Source organism: Schistocerca cancellata, chromosome 3 (assembly GCF_023864275.1).
Source record: "Schistocerca cancellata isolate TAMUIC-IGC-003103 chromosome 3, iqSchCanc2.1, whole genome shotgun sequence".
Classification (NCBI taxonomy): Eukaryota; Metazoa; Arthropoda; class Insecta; order Orthoptera; family Acrididae; genus Schistocerca; species Schistocerca cancellata.
The window spans coordinates 814,530,131-814,547,012 of NC_064628.1; the positions used below are offsets into that span (position 1 = coordinate 814,530,131).

Sequence of the window (16,882 nt, forward strand, 5' to 3'; positions counted from 1 at the left end):
CAAATGAAGCAGGCGAAAGGGCATATAAATGTCTAAAAAATGAGATAGAGTGCCAATTGGCTAAGCTGGAATGGCTAGAGGACAAATATTAATATTTAGAAGCATATTTCACGAGTGGAAAGATAGATACCCCCTACAGGAAAATTAATGAGTCCTTTTCAGGAAAGAGAAACTCCTGTATGGAAAAAAAAATCAAAAGCTCAGACGGAAAACCAGTCCTAAGCAAATAAGGGAAAGCTGGAAAGTGGAGTGAGCATACAGAGTGTCTATATAAGGAAGATGAACTTTAAGGCAACATTATTGAAATGGAAGAGGGCGTAGATGAAGCTGAGATGGGAGATATGATATGCGAGAAGGAACTGACACAGCACTGAAAGACCTAAGTCGAAATGAGGTTTCGGGAGTAAACAACATTCCATCAGAGCAACTGAAATCGTTTGGAGAGCCAGCCGTGACATCTGGTGTGCAGGATGTACGAGACACACGAAATACCCTCAGACTTTAAGAAGAATGTAGTCATTTCAATTCCAAAGAAAGCGGTTGCTGCTAGGCTTGAAAACTATCAGTTTAATAAACCATGGTTGCAAATTACTATAGCAAATTCGTTACAGAAGATTGGGAAAAATGGTAGAAGCCGCCTTCAGGCATGATCAGTTTGGATTTCAGAAAAATGGTAACGTGGGTAACATGGGTCCGACTAATGGATGAATATTGTTTGTCAGTATCAGGCACTCTTAACAGATAGAATTAACGCAGGAGACAAAAATATCCAAGGATGAACTGCATGTTTGTTTGGGAAAATTTACTATTGAAATTCCAAGAATACAAGTTCCATGAAAAGTCATGTGAAATAAGACCTACTTCGACATATACACATTGAAATGAACATGGTGGTTAAATTAGGTAAATTCGAGATTATATAGAAGTTTACTGAAAAAAATGGTTCAAATGGCTCTGAGCACTATGGGACTCAACTGCTGTGGTCATAAGTCCCCTAGAACATAGAACTACTTAAACCTAACTAACCTAAGGACAGCACACAACACCCAGCCATCACGAGGCAGAGAAAATCCCTGACCCCGCCGGGAATCGAACCCGGGAACCCAGGCGTGGGAAGCGAGAACGCTACCGCACGACCACGAGATGCGGGCGAAGTTTACTGAAAGTGATTATTCCTTCCCACCATTCGTGAAGGAATAAGAAAGTGTTAGAGGGTTGTGGGAGTAATAGTAATACCACATGAAACTAATTATCTGAAAGACAGTTGCCAGACTGAGATTTCTTTGAAGAATTCTCAGAAACTATAGTCCACCCACGAAGGACGAAGCTTACAAGGAACCTCTTGAGAGCGATGTCGCAAGTTCAATCTCTAGTAAGTTTCATTTGAAAATGCTGTGTTAGTAATTATGACAAGAAAATATTAGCTGCTAATGACTCACCATGTGCATCAGGAGGGCGACAGAAAATGGGTTCAGAAGGTGTAGACAGAAACCTTTTATGGGATGTATGTTTTACACTTCACAAAACGAACATCGTTGACATTCACGAAATGTTAAAAAAAACTATTAACTTGCACCACGAACACGGAATGGACAGTGGCGCGCCACAGTAATCACAAAGGTTCGAACCATCAAGATCGAAGACAAAATCCTTGGGAGTTCGTGCAGGACGTTCAGCTAGGCATCCACTCTTAGAGAAGGCATATAGCGCCATTATTGGTGCAAAGGGGTGACGAGAATTGATGGAATGTGCTGGCATGCAAATGAACGCGAAACAGTCTGTCGTTGAGCTTTACTTTACACCGTAGCTTCAGATAGTGTGATAATGTGTTTTACAGGCACAGAAAAGAAATATACACAGATTTAATTTGTCCAGTGGCTCCAGGTGCTATGAACTGCAATCTCACACACTTTTCAGGAGGGATATTTTGCTCTAACGGAGCGTGATTTTTGTACGCAGACGAGGAATCGAGCAAAAGCAACTTACTTTGACCAGGTATTGGCCAATAGCAGTCCTCATACCATAGTTGTAGTTCTCTTACTCCCATTTTCCCACTCTTGCTTGCTGTGACGTAAGTTCAACCTGTTGCCCTTGCAAAATTACGCACACCCAAAAGAATCATAGGAGGTAAAACACCTTACAGCACAATAAATATCTTTTCAGGCAATTTACCATTCAGATTAACAGTCGGCATAATTGTATATGAACATATTAAGGCACTGACGTTAGTTGATCTTGATACAACTGTCTTGGTACCTTTAATTTTCATGGTTCCTTTCATATGCACCTCCTTTTCAAATCCCAATTGGGTCGGAGGTGAAAATAAGTTCCTTATTGAACGATGGGATAAGTTTATCTCATTTTCAAATTTTAGGGCCGATTCCTCAATTTGTTGCGCATCGTCAAGTTGACGCTTTGTTTGAAATTTCGCTATCTTACGTCTTGCAGTTATGTAACGCCGTTTGAAGCTGTACAGCCATTCACTGCTTCGCTGTAATCTGTGTGACCCGCAATTTAATGTGCGTAAGATAGAAGCTCGCTATCATTCACATCCTGTAAATTTTATCGAGTGTCTTTGAAACGTGCAAACGCCAGTTTTTGTAACAAGTGTGCCTTGTCCTCTCTTGAATGTCCGTAATTTTCCTAATGGACTATGTGGTCATATTGCTGTGGACTTCTGTCCATATTTTTTTTTCCTCAGTTTCAGTGGGGACATAATTTGTGGCTCCCTGTCAGACAAGGATGACGAACTACAGAGCTCGGCACCTATTTCAGTGTCACTCTCACTTGTTAAGCAAGTATCGTCATCATTGTACTCCTCATTTACACTGTCTGCACAGTCGAGCGTATAACATGCATGCCACCAACACATCTTGTAGAAACGCTAATATTTCATCTACCACTTCTTTCTCATTTCGCTAAATTCCTTGGATTTCTTTCTGACGAAATGTCACTTTGGCATCTGTTGTTGTAGATATAATGCAATGTTTGCTTTGTTTATCGTTATCACTGCTCTGCTTTATATCAACACCACTAGCATTGTCACACTGTTGTGAGTCGATTAAGCAGTGCAAGTATGCTCTGTAGAAACATACTGTGATCACCATTGGATACATCCAGTACCGCCCCCTGTTGCCATTAGCAGCCAATATTGTGGTCGCATGGTAAGCAATACGTGGGGCGTCGAATGCCGTAAACATCAAGGGCTTTCTTATTAGAAATAAACCTTCCTTCGACCGGTATCTGCATATTTTTCGTCAGTCTGAAACCCTTACCAGATATCACATTGGTAGATAAGTGCGAATGTGTCATGTGGATTATGTTCGTTCAGCAGCAGTGTCAGACGATACAAAAGAGGCTTGGTGCACCACAGAATGGTTTCCTGTTAAAGTTCCGAGAGCGTGCTTTCCCAGAAGAATCAACCAATATGTTACTTCCTCTTACATATGCCAAATTTAAACGAGTTGCTTTTAATAGTTTCGAAGACGAAACTTTATCTCAAAACCTGGCACAAAATCCAAAGAGATTCTAGTCGTATGTAAAGTATGACAGCAGCAAGACAGTCAATGCCTTCTCTTTCGATAGCAATGGAAATACAGGATTATTCTAAATGATGGTCCCATTTCCAAAACTTCTTGTTTATTCAAGTACAAATCTAAAATAAACAAGCTTTATACCAATGAAAAGACGAAGTTTCAAAGTTCTTACATAATGTTTGATATCAATTTAATAAATTTAATAGTTAGTAATTAACTAGTTTTTAACAATTAGATATGTGATAAATGTTATAAATGTTCAATGTGGCCACCGTTGGCTGCATGGCAAACATCGACGCTGTAACCAAACTCATCCGACACATTGCTGTTACTGAGTGCACAGCAGCAGTGATCCGGTTCCGCAGATTGTTCAGAGTGGTTGGTAGAGGCAGGATGTAAACAGCTTCCTTCAGATAACCCCATAAGAAAATAGTCGCAGAGTGTGAGACCAGGAGATCTTGATGGGCAGAAGTGCAGAGCCAGGTCCTCAAGTCCCCTGCGACCGATCCAGCGCTGAGGGAGGGAACCATTCAAAAAGCCTCGAAACATCACGGTGCCAATGGGGTGGAGCTCCAATCTGTTGGAAAATGAATTCTGGGAAATCTTCCATAACTTGAGGGAACAGCCATTCTTCCAACATGTCCATGTACATGATTCCCATTACAGTTCTTTCCACAAAGAAAAATGGTTCGTAATTCGTAAACCTTTGTATGGGATAAGGCACAGAAAACGTTGATCTTTGGTGAGTCTCTTTCGTATTGCAATGGTGAATGTGGATTTTCCAAACCACATATGCAAACATTGCGTCTGTTGACTTTTCCACTAAGGTGGAATGTCGCTTCATCACTGAAAATTACATGCTGTAGCAATGCGTCATCCTCCATCTTTGCTAGTACATAAACGCAAAATGCGAGACGATTCTCTTTGTCATTGGTGTTAGAGCCAGCACATGCTGTAATCGGTAGGGCTTATGCAGCAAACGCAGTCTAAAACTTTCCATACAGTTGTTTGGGATATTACAAATTGTGTACTGGCTCTACTGGTAGACTTACTGGAACTGCGCACAAAACTTTCTTGAATCCGTCGGACATCATCCTCTGACACACGCGGTCGGCCTGTGCTTTTACCTTTGCAGACACTTCCAGTCTGTCTAAATTGCTGAAACCAACGGCTAATGCTTTTGCGCGTTTGTGGTTGAATACCGAATTTGGTGCGAAAAGCGAACTCAAAAACGCAGAAAACCTTATGCTCCAGAGTCGCCATCTCGCTCACAACTGACAGTGAAACGGAATGACGACCCTGCTGCCTACTACGCGAACTCTACCGGCCGCTTCTGAAACCATCGCCGCTCACCCGCCGCCGCCCGCCAAAAACTTTGAAACTTCCTCTTTTCATTGGTATAAAGCTTCTTGATTACGGACTTACACTTCAATACATACGATTTTTTAAAAATGAGTCCGTCATTTAGAATAACCCTATAACCCTGCATTATGGACGACCGCGCTGCGAAAGCAGAATTACTAAACACAGCCTTTCGTAATTCCTTCACCAATGAAAACGAACTAAATATTCCAGAATTCGAATCAAGAATAGCTGCCAATATGAGTAACTTTGAAGCAGATATCTACGGAGTAGTGAAGTAACCTAAATCACTTAATAAAAGCAAGTCTCCTGGTCCAGACTGAATACCAGTTAGATTCCCTTCAGAGTATGCTGGTGAAATAGCTCCATATTAACAATCATATACAACCGCTCGCTCGACGAAAGATCCGCATCCAAGGACTGGAAAGTTGCACAGATGACACCAATATTCAGGAAAAGTAGTAGCAGTAATCCACTAAATTACGGACTCATATCATTAACGTCGATTTGCAGCACGATTTTGGAGCATATCTTATGCTCTAACATCATAAATTACCTCGAAGAGAACAGTCTATTGACACACAGTGAACATGGATTTAGAAAACATCGTTTTGGTGAAACACAACTATCTGTTTACACACACGAAGTTCAAAAATGGCTCTGAGCACTATGGGACTTAACTACTGAGGTCATCAGTCCCCTAGAACTTAGAACTACTTAAACCTAACTAACCTAAGGACATCACACACATCCATGCCCGAGGCAGGATTCGAACCTGCGACCCTATCGGTCACGCGGTTCCAAACTGACGCGCTTAGAACCGCACGACATACACGAAGTTTTGAGTGCTATTGACAAGGGATTTCAAATTGATTCCTTATTTCTAGATTTCCAAAAGGCTTTTGACACTGTACCACACAAGCAGCTTGTTGTGAAATTGCGTGCTTATGAAATATCGTCTCAGTTATGTGACAGGATACGTTATTTCCTGTCGGAGAGGTGAAAGCTCGTAGTAACTGACGAATAGTCATCGAATAAAACAGAAGTGATTTCTGTCGTTCCCTAAGGTAGCGTTATAGGCCCTCTGCTGTTCCTTATCTATATAAACGATTTAGGAGACAATCTGAGCAGCCGTCTTATGTTGTTTGGAGATGATTCTGTCGTTTATTGTCTAGTAACTCGTCAGAAGATCAAAACAATTTGCAAAACGATTTAGGAAAGATATCTGTATGTTAAGAAAATTGGCAGTTGACCCTAAAGAACGAAAAATGTGAGGTCATCCATACGAGTGTGGAAAGGAATCCGCTAAACTTCAGTTACACGGAAAATTAGTCTAATCTAAAGGCCGTAAATTCAACTAAATACCTACGAATTACCGTTACGAAAAACTTACATTGAAAGGAACACATAGAACATGTCGTGGGAAACGCAAATCAAAGACTGCATTTTATTGGCAAAGTATTTAAAAATGTAACAGATCTACTACAGAGACTGCCTACACTACGCTTGTCCCTCCTCTTTTGAAGTACTGCTGCGTGGTCTGGAGTCCTTACCAGATAGGAATAATGGAGTACATCGAGAAAGTTCAAAGAAGAGCAACACGTTTTGTATTACCGCGAAATAGGGGAGAGAGTGTCACGGACATGGTACAGGATTTGGGATGAACACCTTTAAAACAAAGGCGATTTTCGTTGCTGCGGAACCTTTCTCCGAAATTTCAATCACCAACTTTCTCCTCCAAATGCGAAAATGGTTTGTTGACGCCGACAGACATAGGGAGAAACGATCATCATAATAAAATAAGGGGAATCAGAGCTCGCACGGAAAGACACAGATGTTCTTTTTTTTTCGCGCGCTGTTCGAGAGTGGAATAATAGAGAATTATTGTGAAGTTGGTTCAATGAACCCTCTGCCAGGCACTTAAGTGTTATTTGAAGAGTATCCATGAAGACGTAGAAGTAGATGTACATCTCATAGGAACACCACCAACGGAAAATTGGAGATATTCGAGGTCGCATGTAGGCTTAGCAACAATTGTTCCTCCAGCACGCATTTCGCAACTGGATCAGGAAAAGAAGAGTGAGACAATGATACACAAACTAATCTCTACAGCACACCATAAGGTGGAACGCGGAATATAGATGTAGACGTAAACATAGTTGTTACAAACGAATGGTGAAGTGGCTGATTTTCACAGGTCTCGACCGGTTCCCTGTCTCTGACTTGTTCGTTCCAACTATGTCCCCATTCTCTAATTATCTCGTTAAGTGCGCGGTGCTAAAAGCGAATCTTCCATCCAACTGTTATTGTGCGGACGAATAATAAGTGATCGGTACATCATCTCACAAATGTTCTACTTTCTGAAATACAGGTGGGTCTATTATTTGCTAAACATCTATATGTGCAAGAGTAGGTGTGGATTTTGTTTGCTACTCACTGGTTGCGCTCAACGTGGCCACCGAGATGACAAAGAGTGAGGCTAGTGTCCCCCACATACTGACAGCCAGCTTGATTACCGCTTTCAGTGCGATCTGGTTACTGAATGGTGCGGCCTGTCCAACATCGATATTTAGCGACTTCCTGTATTACAGATAAGATACGTACGGGGATCAGATTCCAAGTGTGTACGCTTGTCAGCGTATAGTCTATTGCACAGCACGTCGGGAGGGGGGGGGGGGGGGGGGAGAGAGCATCGGCTGTTGGGTGGAGGCGAGGTCGTTGACGATAACATCGAAGTGACTTATTCAATCCAAGATTATGCGATGGGTGCTCGAAACAAGCTTCACAACAACACATGCTATTTTTATTAACTCTGATATCATCACGATGAAAGTACATCGATCTAATTACATTTCCATGCATGCAGAAGAACTAACAGACTACGCGAGATTAGACAACAGAAATTTCTGAAGTGATGAGAATTATATTTAACTAACTTAGAGCCCACTACTTCACTCTCATACACTGCGTTGTCTGCAAAGATTTTTTATTTTACTTTAATCGAACTTTTTTGTTTTTCACAGACTGCTACACCCTTTGAACTTTTCACGCTAGTTAAGGCCATAAAAGCACAGTGTTTTCCGACTGTACTTCTCGTTAAAAAGCGATTCTGGTAGCGTTCGTGTGTGATATTTGCATAGAAAATTTCATTCCATAACACATATTTTTTAATAGGTAAACGAGAAGTGATATACCTTTTTTCATAATTTTAGCTTTAAACATTTATCAATATAACGAAATTTTCTTATAAATTTTCATTCCCTGTTTCACCTACTTAGGGGCTGTATTACCAAAAACAGTGAAACGCGTTTTTTTTTTATTTCTAACGGAGAAGCCAAATACAAATTTTCATAATTTAACTTTGAAAATGCTTTCATACTGAAACAATTTCATAAAACTTTTCATCCCCGTTTCCACTGTTATAGGAGGCTGAATTTACAAAAACATTGAAACACGTAATTTTTGTTCCTCACGGAAAATCGAATACCAATTTTCATAGATGTAGCTTAAAAATACTTTAGTAGTTCTTTGATAATGATTTACCTTCAAAAAATTTCACCTATTTCTTCATCCTCATAGGGGAGAAATTTCCAAAATTTCCGAAACACGTATTTCTTTCTCACCGAGGAACCAAATACCAATACTCGTAGGACTAGCTAAAAAATTGGCTTAATACCGACATTTTTCATAAAACCGTTCGTCACCTTTTTACAGCCCCTTGGGGGTGGAATTTCGAAAAATTCCTTCTTAACCGACGCCTACAGCAACGACACTGTCTCCAAATTTCAAGTTTGTATCTTTAGCGGCTTTATATATACAGATGTTGAGCCGAATTACACAAGAGTTCAAATAAATAATCTACTCTCATTTCACAATCGCTTAAAATGAAGAATGAAAAGTCTCTGTAGAAACAGATTATTTTTTTCTGCTACACACAGTTTTACCAGCTGTTGTACAACTATCGGCAGCAGAACCCAATGAAAAAATACTTCATAAATATTTTATGTTAGGTAATAATTTAATCTAATGGTTTTAGTCCTCAATCCACATCTGAAGTCAGTTTACTGTTTTTCCTGGCAGGTTTAGTTGTGTCACAAAATGACTCTATCATACACTTGAACATCGGTTGGACGTATGTTACTGGAATGAAAAGTAATTCAATTTTTCATTATGAACAAAGGTTTTTTGAAGCAGTAACATGAAAATACCTATTTATTTCATAGGAAGTATGTGTCCACAGGCTTGTACTTTCCTTCTCTCTTCTCCTGAAAGCATGTAACACAGCTTTTTCTCTGTTAATTACCTGCTTACGATTCTGTGAAGTGAAAAACAGTGGTCTCCCATAATCTTAATATTATAACGACTCTGATACCATCTTTCCATCCTTTTAGTGTCTTGCTGCAGACATTCATCTTGTTCTTTACTGATACCACCAACATTTCCAAGGAAAAAATGTAAGATGACTGTTCAAAAAGTGAAATAAAATAGCCCAACTTTTTGAAATTTTCCAGCATGTTTACTAAAACAGAAATAAAAACGTGGATCCTTTTTGCTACCTATGAACGTAGTTAACAACCTCTTTCAATGATACCTGAGGCTCTTTCTCAGTGGTAATCAGTTTTTATTCAAACTTGAAATTAAAAATCTTTATTCGAAATTCAGGTCTGACAAGCACTCCTGCTTCTTCTTGCACAGACGGTTGAAACATTCTCCAGTTCTGGGTAAGGCTGACAGAAACTGGAAACTGATCCATTAAGCCCAATTTAATGACGAGAGAGATGTACAATAAAAAGAATGTATCCACAGAGGCAAAGATAAGCCACTACAAGGCATCGGTGAGGAATGCAGTATTATATGCTGTTGAGACGGTGACACTAGGAAGAAATGTTGAAGAACAACTAGAGAAAGAAGAGAGAAAAATACTAGGTCCCAAAACAGGTGGAGAGAGATGGATGCGAAAATCTGGGAAAGAACTCTACTGAACATGAGAACAATATCTGGGGAAATCAGACTCAAAAGGGCAAGGTTTTCTGGACATGTAACTAGGTTGAGTATGGGCAGAATGACGAAGAGAGTGTGGGAAACAATAGGGAGGACAAGGGGAAAGTCGGAAACCAAGTGAGTTGTTGAACTTTGGAAGAACTGGTTGGAATTGGGGATCAAGGTCGAAGGAAAGGAAAATTGGAGGAACAAATATACACTGACCAATATGCCAGAGATCAATGACCGAGAAAAATACAGGAAAAGATTAGAGTGTCACCAGTGGAGCCAACAGGAGAAAAGGACACTGAAGAGTGGGAGAGAAGAAGAGAAAGGCTGAAGAGGTTCTGGGAGTTTTCTTCGTATACTGCATTTTCCTCTACTTCTCCCAGAACCTCTTCAGCCTTTCTCTTCTTCTCTCCCACTCTTCAGTGTCCTTATATATATATATATATATATATATATATATATATATATATATATATATATATATATATATATACCGCAAAAATACGTAACTTCCATTAAAATAGTTTCTTCACTGTCGTTGTGTGGAGTTTTCCTTTCGATACCCAGCTACATGGAAGAATAAGCTTAAGAAAAGTGTCGAAAAAAGTAACTAACTACAAGCTGTGAGGTTATAGAATCGTGATGAAAGACGCAAAATGTCAAGAGAATAAGAAAGTATTAGAACATTCTATTTTTAACTTTTCTTTCATATTTACACAGATTAGCTTTTGAAAGCATTTGGAATTTAAGAAATCATTGTTTACCTTCATACAAATGTTCAGACATGTCGAGAGGATTTTAAAAACTGTATTACCTGTAAGCATGCAGCTTAGGACTGCGTCCAAAGCTTCCTACATAACGAGTGGAAAGAAATGTTAATGGAGGAGCATGAAAATAATACTTTCTAGCAAATAATGGTGATGTGACGGGATTGCTTAAAGATGCACTTCACAGCTGATGTAGATAGTTGCTTGTGTTCTAACTGCCGACCTTGTATGAAATGGCTAGTCAATCTGCCTCTTACATCATGCAAGAGGCGACTGGCACTAGTCCAGCAGATAAGTTTTATTATTCTGTGTGAAAGACATCATACCGATAGTAATAATATGCTGAACTGATGACGGTTTTCTCTGCAACCAAACAGATCGTGTTGCAGAGACCCATCCTCTTCTGTAGCTCCAGATCGATCAATGCCTGTGCGAGACCCAACGCTCGATCTGCCAACACTGGAGGTATAAGGTGAGCATGGTAGCTCACCGCTCCCAGCTGCAGTCAATGGAAGGACCATGTCACATCTGCAGCAGCCGAGATCATCCAACACCTCCCAGTAGAATAGGAAGAAGCATAATAGTATATAACACAACTACGCCTGTAGTTGCTATTATTATTATTGCATGTAACGGTTTTTCTTCTTCTTCCTCTTCTTTGTTCAGCAGCACAACTGGGACCTGCAGCGGCAGTGCCTTCTAACTTGTCGAGACCTGCCCAGCTTGTTGGGACCAGCAGCAGCAGCTGTGATCTCCAGCACATGGAATCCTGTAGTGGAATTGGTTAGCATTTTGGAGCAGGACAAGGATCTGCTATTGTCTGTCCCATTCATTGATTTGTTTGATGAAGACACCCAACAGCAATGCACGGATATACCTGTCCACTAGTCACTGAAGTGCACCAGACGTTTTCAGTTTCCAAAGCAACAGCCTGCTGAACAGTATTGGCAGTGCATGGGGAATCCCAAACAGGTCAGTATTGAATTCCAACATATGCATCGTCCATGGAGATTTGCGGCATTCCAGAGATACTGAAATGAAAGAATATGGACGTAGTGGATGAGGATACCAATTGATTCCAGTGCACTAATATTGCTATTCACTTCTACATATAATTTATCTGTTAGTGGATCAAAGCATCTGAATATGTGCACAGAAGCAGATGGTGGCTGGTGTGTGGTGATTGAGATTCAGAATGTGATGAAAGGTGTTAAAGTACTCAGTCAGGATGGGGGGGGGGAGGGAGGTATGTCGTGTAATGCTGTCCATCAATGCTCAGATGACTACAGTGAATAACCCATCTGTTTCTCCCCCAGCACTTATTGTGCTGATTTGCCGCTATCTATCACATAAGTGTGTGATGACACAGCACTCAGGGTGCAATCTGGAGACCTATCCGTTCGCTTATGACACTCTACTGGTATGAACTTATTTGGACTTGGGTTGGTGCTATCTCTTGTGTCAGAGAGACTGAACCGCTGGTTACCATGTATTAAAGTTGTATGTAATGGCATTGTGAACGATCTTCGTGTGTACAGCATCCATGTGAATGATTTAGAACAGTGTTTCAGTTCATGTATCCATGCAGTGCCAAACTCAGCTACTATTGCTTCAATAGGTATAGAATCTATCAATGCTAAATTTATGGATGGAATACCTGCGCTTTGTGGTGCTCCTACCAGTTTGAGGACAGAATTTAGTGCATACAAGAAACAGTTACGCGTGAAATGGCGTACTGCTGTGAAAAATGAACTAGTGGATTTTGATGCGACATTTTTAAAGAACCAAATTATATCACAAAGAACTCCAATGTACTTATCTTTTATACACACCTGTGTCTAAGAAAATCGAAGAAATGAATTCGTTACCATACATCCTTGTTGTTATTTGCAACAAAAAAAAACTATCAGACACACACATGCACATGACTGTTTTGAACATGAGTGTAGGGGATAATAGGAATAAGAAATGGGTGCAGTTTAAGATCGAGTACAACAGTGTAGAATTCTGTTATATAGGTCCAGAAATGAGATACTGGGATAGGTTCTGTGATGTCAGAATCCAAGTTGTGGAATATTGGCAGGAAAATGTGCTATAATAGTTCATATGACAACATCATTGAAGAACCGTTAAGATACACTTCCACAGATAGTCTCTTCATAGCATTGAAAAATACAACTCCCACACATTTACCATAATTGAATGTCTAAAGTTCCTGACAGAGACACATACTCCTTCTCTCATTTCTCCATATGTTAACAGAATAGAAAAAAGAATCAACCAGCAGCCAAATTTACCACAATATGTTGCGTGCATCGAGAATATATATGAGAAAGAGAGCATGAAAGTGTTTCATACCACACACAACACATTTCAGAGACTGCACACCATACCTGTCATTTCTGATTAACTGCAGTGGTGTTTGCACAGAAAAAGTTCTATAATAGTTCATACAGATGTGTGGATTGCATTGGTGCAGTTAATGTAACAGCCTACCATACTACCATTTGTAGTAGTAGATTCAATAGATTCAAATAGGAGGCCCCATGACGAATTGAGGTTACAGTGGGTTCCTAACTACCTGTAGAATTCACAGTTAGCAGTACCATAGCGACCCACACATTCTTTTGATGGATGGCAGTACAGCATTTAAACTAACATCGACTTTCGCTGTAGACATACATTGCTGTGATGGGAATTTGATACTGATCCAGATGGATTGCTAAATTCCATCCATCCTTCCTACAAACAGAATGTAATCTAATGTCTGGACTAGCACTGCATTTTTAAATGGTTGTTCTCATAAATTATAACTGTTGTACATTATATGTAGGATATCTAAGATTTCCACATCATAGGAAATATCCCATTTCTCAAGTCTGGACCAGCATACCAGTATTATATACTGTTATACTCCATCTTAAACTTCATCCTCTTTTTTATTGATAACTTCCTCTGCACTCACTTTCAAAACTAATGTCATGTGCATGTTTGTGTCTGAAAGGTTTTTTGTAAATAATAACAACAAAGATGAAAATAATGAAGTCATTTAATTTCATTTAGAATAAACGTTTCTTGTATGCACTAAATTCTGATCATACTTCCCTCACACTGGTAGGAGGAAAAGGGGATGGAAGAGGAGTGTTGATGGTAGTGGGATGTGCATGATGGGGGCTGTGGATTTCCCAGTTCTGGAGGTCAGTGACAATAAATGAAATCATTTATTCAATTCTCTTAGACACAGATGTGTGTAAGTGATGGATACATTTCACTTCTTTGTGATTCGGTTTGGTTCTTTAAAAAATTTTACATCAAAATCCACTGTTTCATTTTTCAGAGCTTTACAGTATTTCCCAAGTTACTGTTTCTTGTATGCACTAAATGCTGCTCGTATTTTCCTCAAGCTGGTAGGATGGGTGGGGAGATGGAAGATGGGTGGGGATATGGAGGGAAAATTTGGTGGGAACCGATAGGAACACCTCTCAGGAGTGGTAACATGTGAAAATCAAGGACTGCAAGCACAGACTCGTTTGGAATGGAGTGCGTCACAAAGTCAGCATCTGCAGCATGTTCACAGTTTGCAGAAAACATCTTCCCCAGCACCCAGGTGTTCCAGGAATGTCTTTGAAGTTTTAGTTCAGAACACTTAACAGTTGGCAAGTCTCACAACATATTCTAGGCAGAAATTTTGTTTATGAAGATAAATAGGTTTTAGGGAAGCTGAACTGTAATAGCAGGGATATCACGCCACTCTGCTTTATCGCCAAATTTATTCAAGATAGAGGATCCAAGCTGGATGTAAGTCTTCATTTTATCTCCAGTGCCGTATATTGTATACTGCTTGGATGTGTTACAGCACAAAAAAACAATGTATCAAACAACAACACAACAATCCTCATTTGCGAGCGATAGCCTGCGGGATATAGTTCTCCTACAGCACAGATAATGAAACTTTACACTGGTCTGTACAAACGACTTCGATCACTGGCCACCTGCTCCAGTGACCCAATACACATATATTTAATGGAATCACCACAAATGGAGAACGTCAACACCCTGACTGTATTTCTTTCCTGTTATACCAGAAGAGGGAGATGTGGTAATATTTTATCCAGTTCTCTATCAGATGACATCAGTGGAGTTTTTTTATAGTCCGTAGTTTTTCTCTGTTGGATGGCACAAAACAACGATGACAGAAACAATGTTTGGATGACAGTCATTAATGCCCGCTGAGGGGCGCAGATCTCCTTCAAACTGCAGTACCTGTATGTAGTTTGGAGGCGCACTGCAAATGCAGTAGCAAAATAAGCGTCCTTATTCCAGTTCCCGGAACTGCTCATACTGCCTTTTCTACTACCTCCTGTTTCGGGAGAAAGCTTCGTTTGGTGCCCACCTTACACACTGTATGTGGTTGACAGAGCTACAGTAACATGTTCTCATTTCCACCGAGTGGTCAAAACATGATCCTGTCGCATTAGTACAGCTCACCATGTTTCTCCACGAGTGAACTCTGCTCGGCTTCTGACAGTTCCAACTTAAATTGGGAGAATCACATGGACAAAGCTGCAGGGAGGGCGGGACAGAGACTGAGGAACAATTACAAGTTCCAGAGGCACCGTTTAAAACCACGTTGGAGGTTTGCTGTATAGTGTCCCTGGCAGACAGATTCGAAGGAGGTGACTCGTTTTGAGCTATGACAATACCAAAATGTGATTCACTAGTGGTTCATTTTTTAAGTGATTCGTCACATAGCACACCATCTACTGTATGTGATCATTCTCAATTAACCATCATCCGCCCTCGCCTATAAACCAGTAGATATATCGCAGAACCTCTGACATGGTGTCGAGATAGAATACGCTACAATACTGTTTGTTAGCATGAGAAATACCTAGTGACGGCATGAGGGAGTTGCAAATATCGGCTTAATACCATATTCTGTAGCTGAATCACTTTCTGAATTCGGTGAGAAGGGTGATTTTTACTGCGAGCTTACACCGCCGGCGAAGTGCACCCACGCTTTCGGCCTGTTAATACACACCCCAGAGATCACCGTCTACACTCAATATCGCGCTATTCGTGTGGAAGATCGCTTCATTCGGAGGTAGTACCATATCCCGATTTATAAAGCTTGAATAGATTTTAAGATGAATATCGTTAGCCATGATTGTGTGCACCTGTAGAAACAAGACCGCCTTTTTATCCAGGGTAACAGTAACATAGTCGTTGCAACCGTGTTTTTAATAGCTGGTCGCTTATAAAACGGTTACGTCTGCCTTCCTATGACACACTGGTACCACTTGCAAGAAAAGCATATGAGACACGTCCATTTATCGCGGATATTCACTCAGTATTGTTTGGTGTCATCAGCATTCAATTATTGGCGAATTATTATACTTAGTAGGAGATGTGTCACAGATTCGCTGTGATCAGCAGGTTTATAAAGCAGGTGTTTGGGTGTAAAGTTACTGTGGTCATTGTTCTGACAAGCGCAGAGAAAATAACTACGACATGTCGTAATGGGAGGTTTGTATTTCACGTGGAGAGTTGCGATTTCAACGTAGCTATAACTGTAAGTGGGATGAAGGACTTTATGTGGAAAATTATCTTCAGTCACAAGGAGGATAGAGATATTTATATTTCCAGATCCACAACCGTCAGGAGCTGGTATTTACGATACTTCGCTCATTCCCAGAAATCACCATATTGGCTCTTCGATCTTAATACTTAATTGTAATTACACTGTTAAATATGTGGCTGGTATCCTAGGAGAATTCTGCCTGGCGTGTGGTATGTGATGGAGGTAGGCGGTGGCCAGAACACTTGACGTTTCCAGCTTAAGGTATGAGCTGTCCTTGAGCCACCAGAACTGAAGATGCAGCGTACGAGAATGCAGCTGACCTAACCGTTTCGCCCTCCAGGCGGGTCAATAGCGAAATAATACTCAGTATGGTTCAAATGGTTCAAATGGCTCTGAGCACTATGGGACTTAACTCCTGAGGTCATCAGTCCCCTAGAACTTAGAACTACGTAAACCTAACTAACCTAAGGACTTCACACACATCCATGCCCGAGGCAGGATTCGAACCTGCGACCGTAGCGGTCGCGCGGTTCCAAACTGTAGCGCCTAGAACTGCTCGGCCGGCCGGCCTCAGTATGTGTTGGGCAGATTTTGCAATCGAGTGTGTTGCGACTACTCTCCGAGAAAATTTGAGGAGATTCAATATA

The 16,882-nt window shown here is 40.5% G+C and overlaps 1 protein-coding gene across 3 annotated transcripts in view; it reads right to left on the reverse strand.

Moving 5' to 3' along the window:
• LOC126177087 (trypsin alpha-3-like) overlaps positions 1 to 7,425 on the reverse strand; it is a 346,712-nt gene extending 339,287 nt beyond the window's left edge. For all 3 annotated transcript variants that reach the window (XM_049924339.1, XM_049924338.1, XM_049924337.1), the window contains exon 1: positions 7,336 to 7,425. In XM_049924339.1, coding sequence (XP_049780296.1) covers positions 7,336 to 7,393 — 58 coding nt within the window. In that variant the 5' untranslated portion in view covers positions 7,394 to 7,425. The remainder of the gene's footprint in view (positions 1 to 7,335) is intronic.
• Positions 7,426 to 16,882: the final 9,457 nt, after the last annotated feature.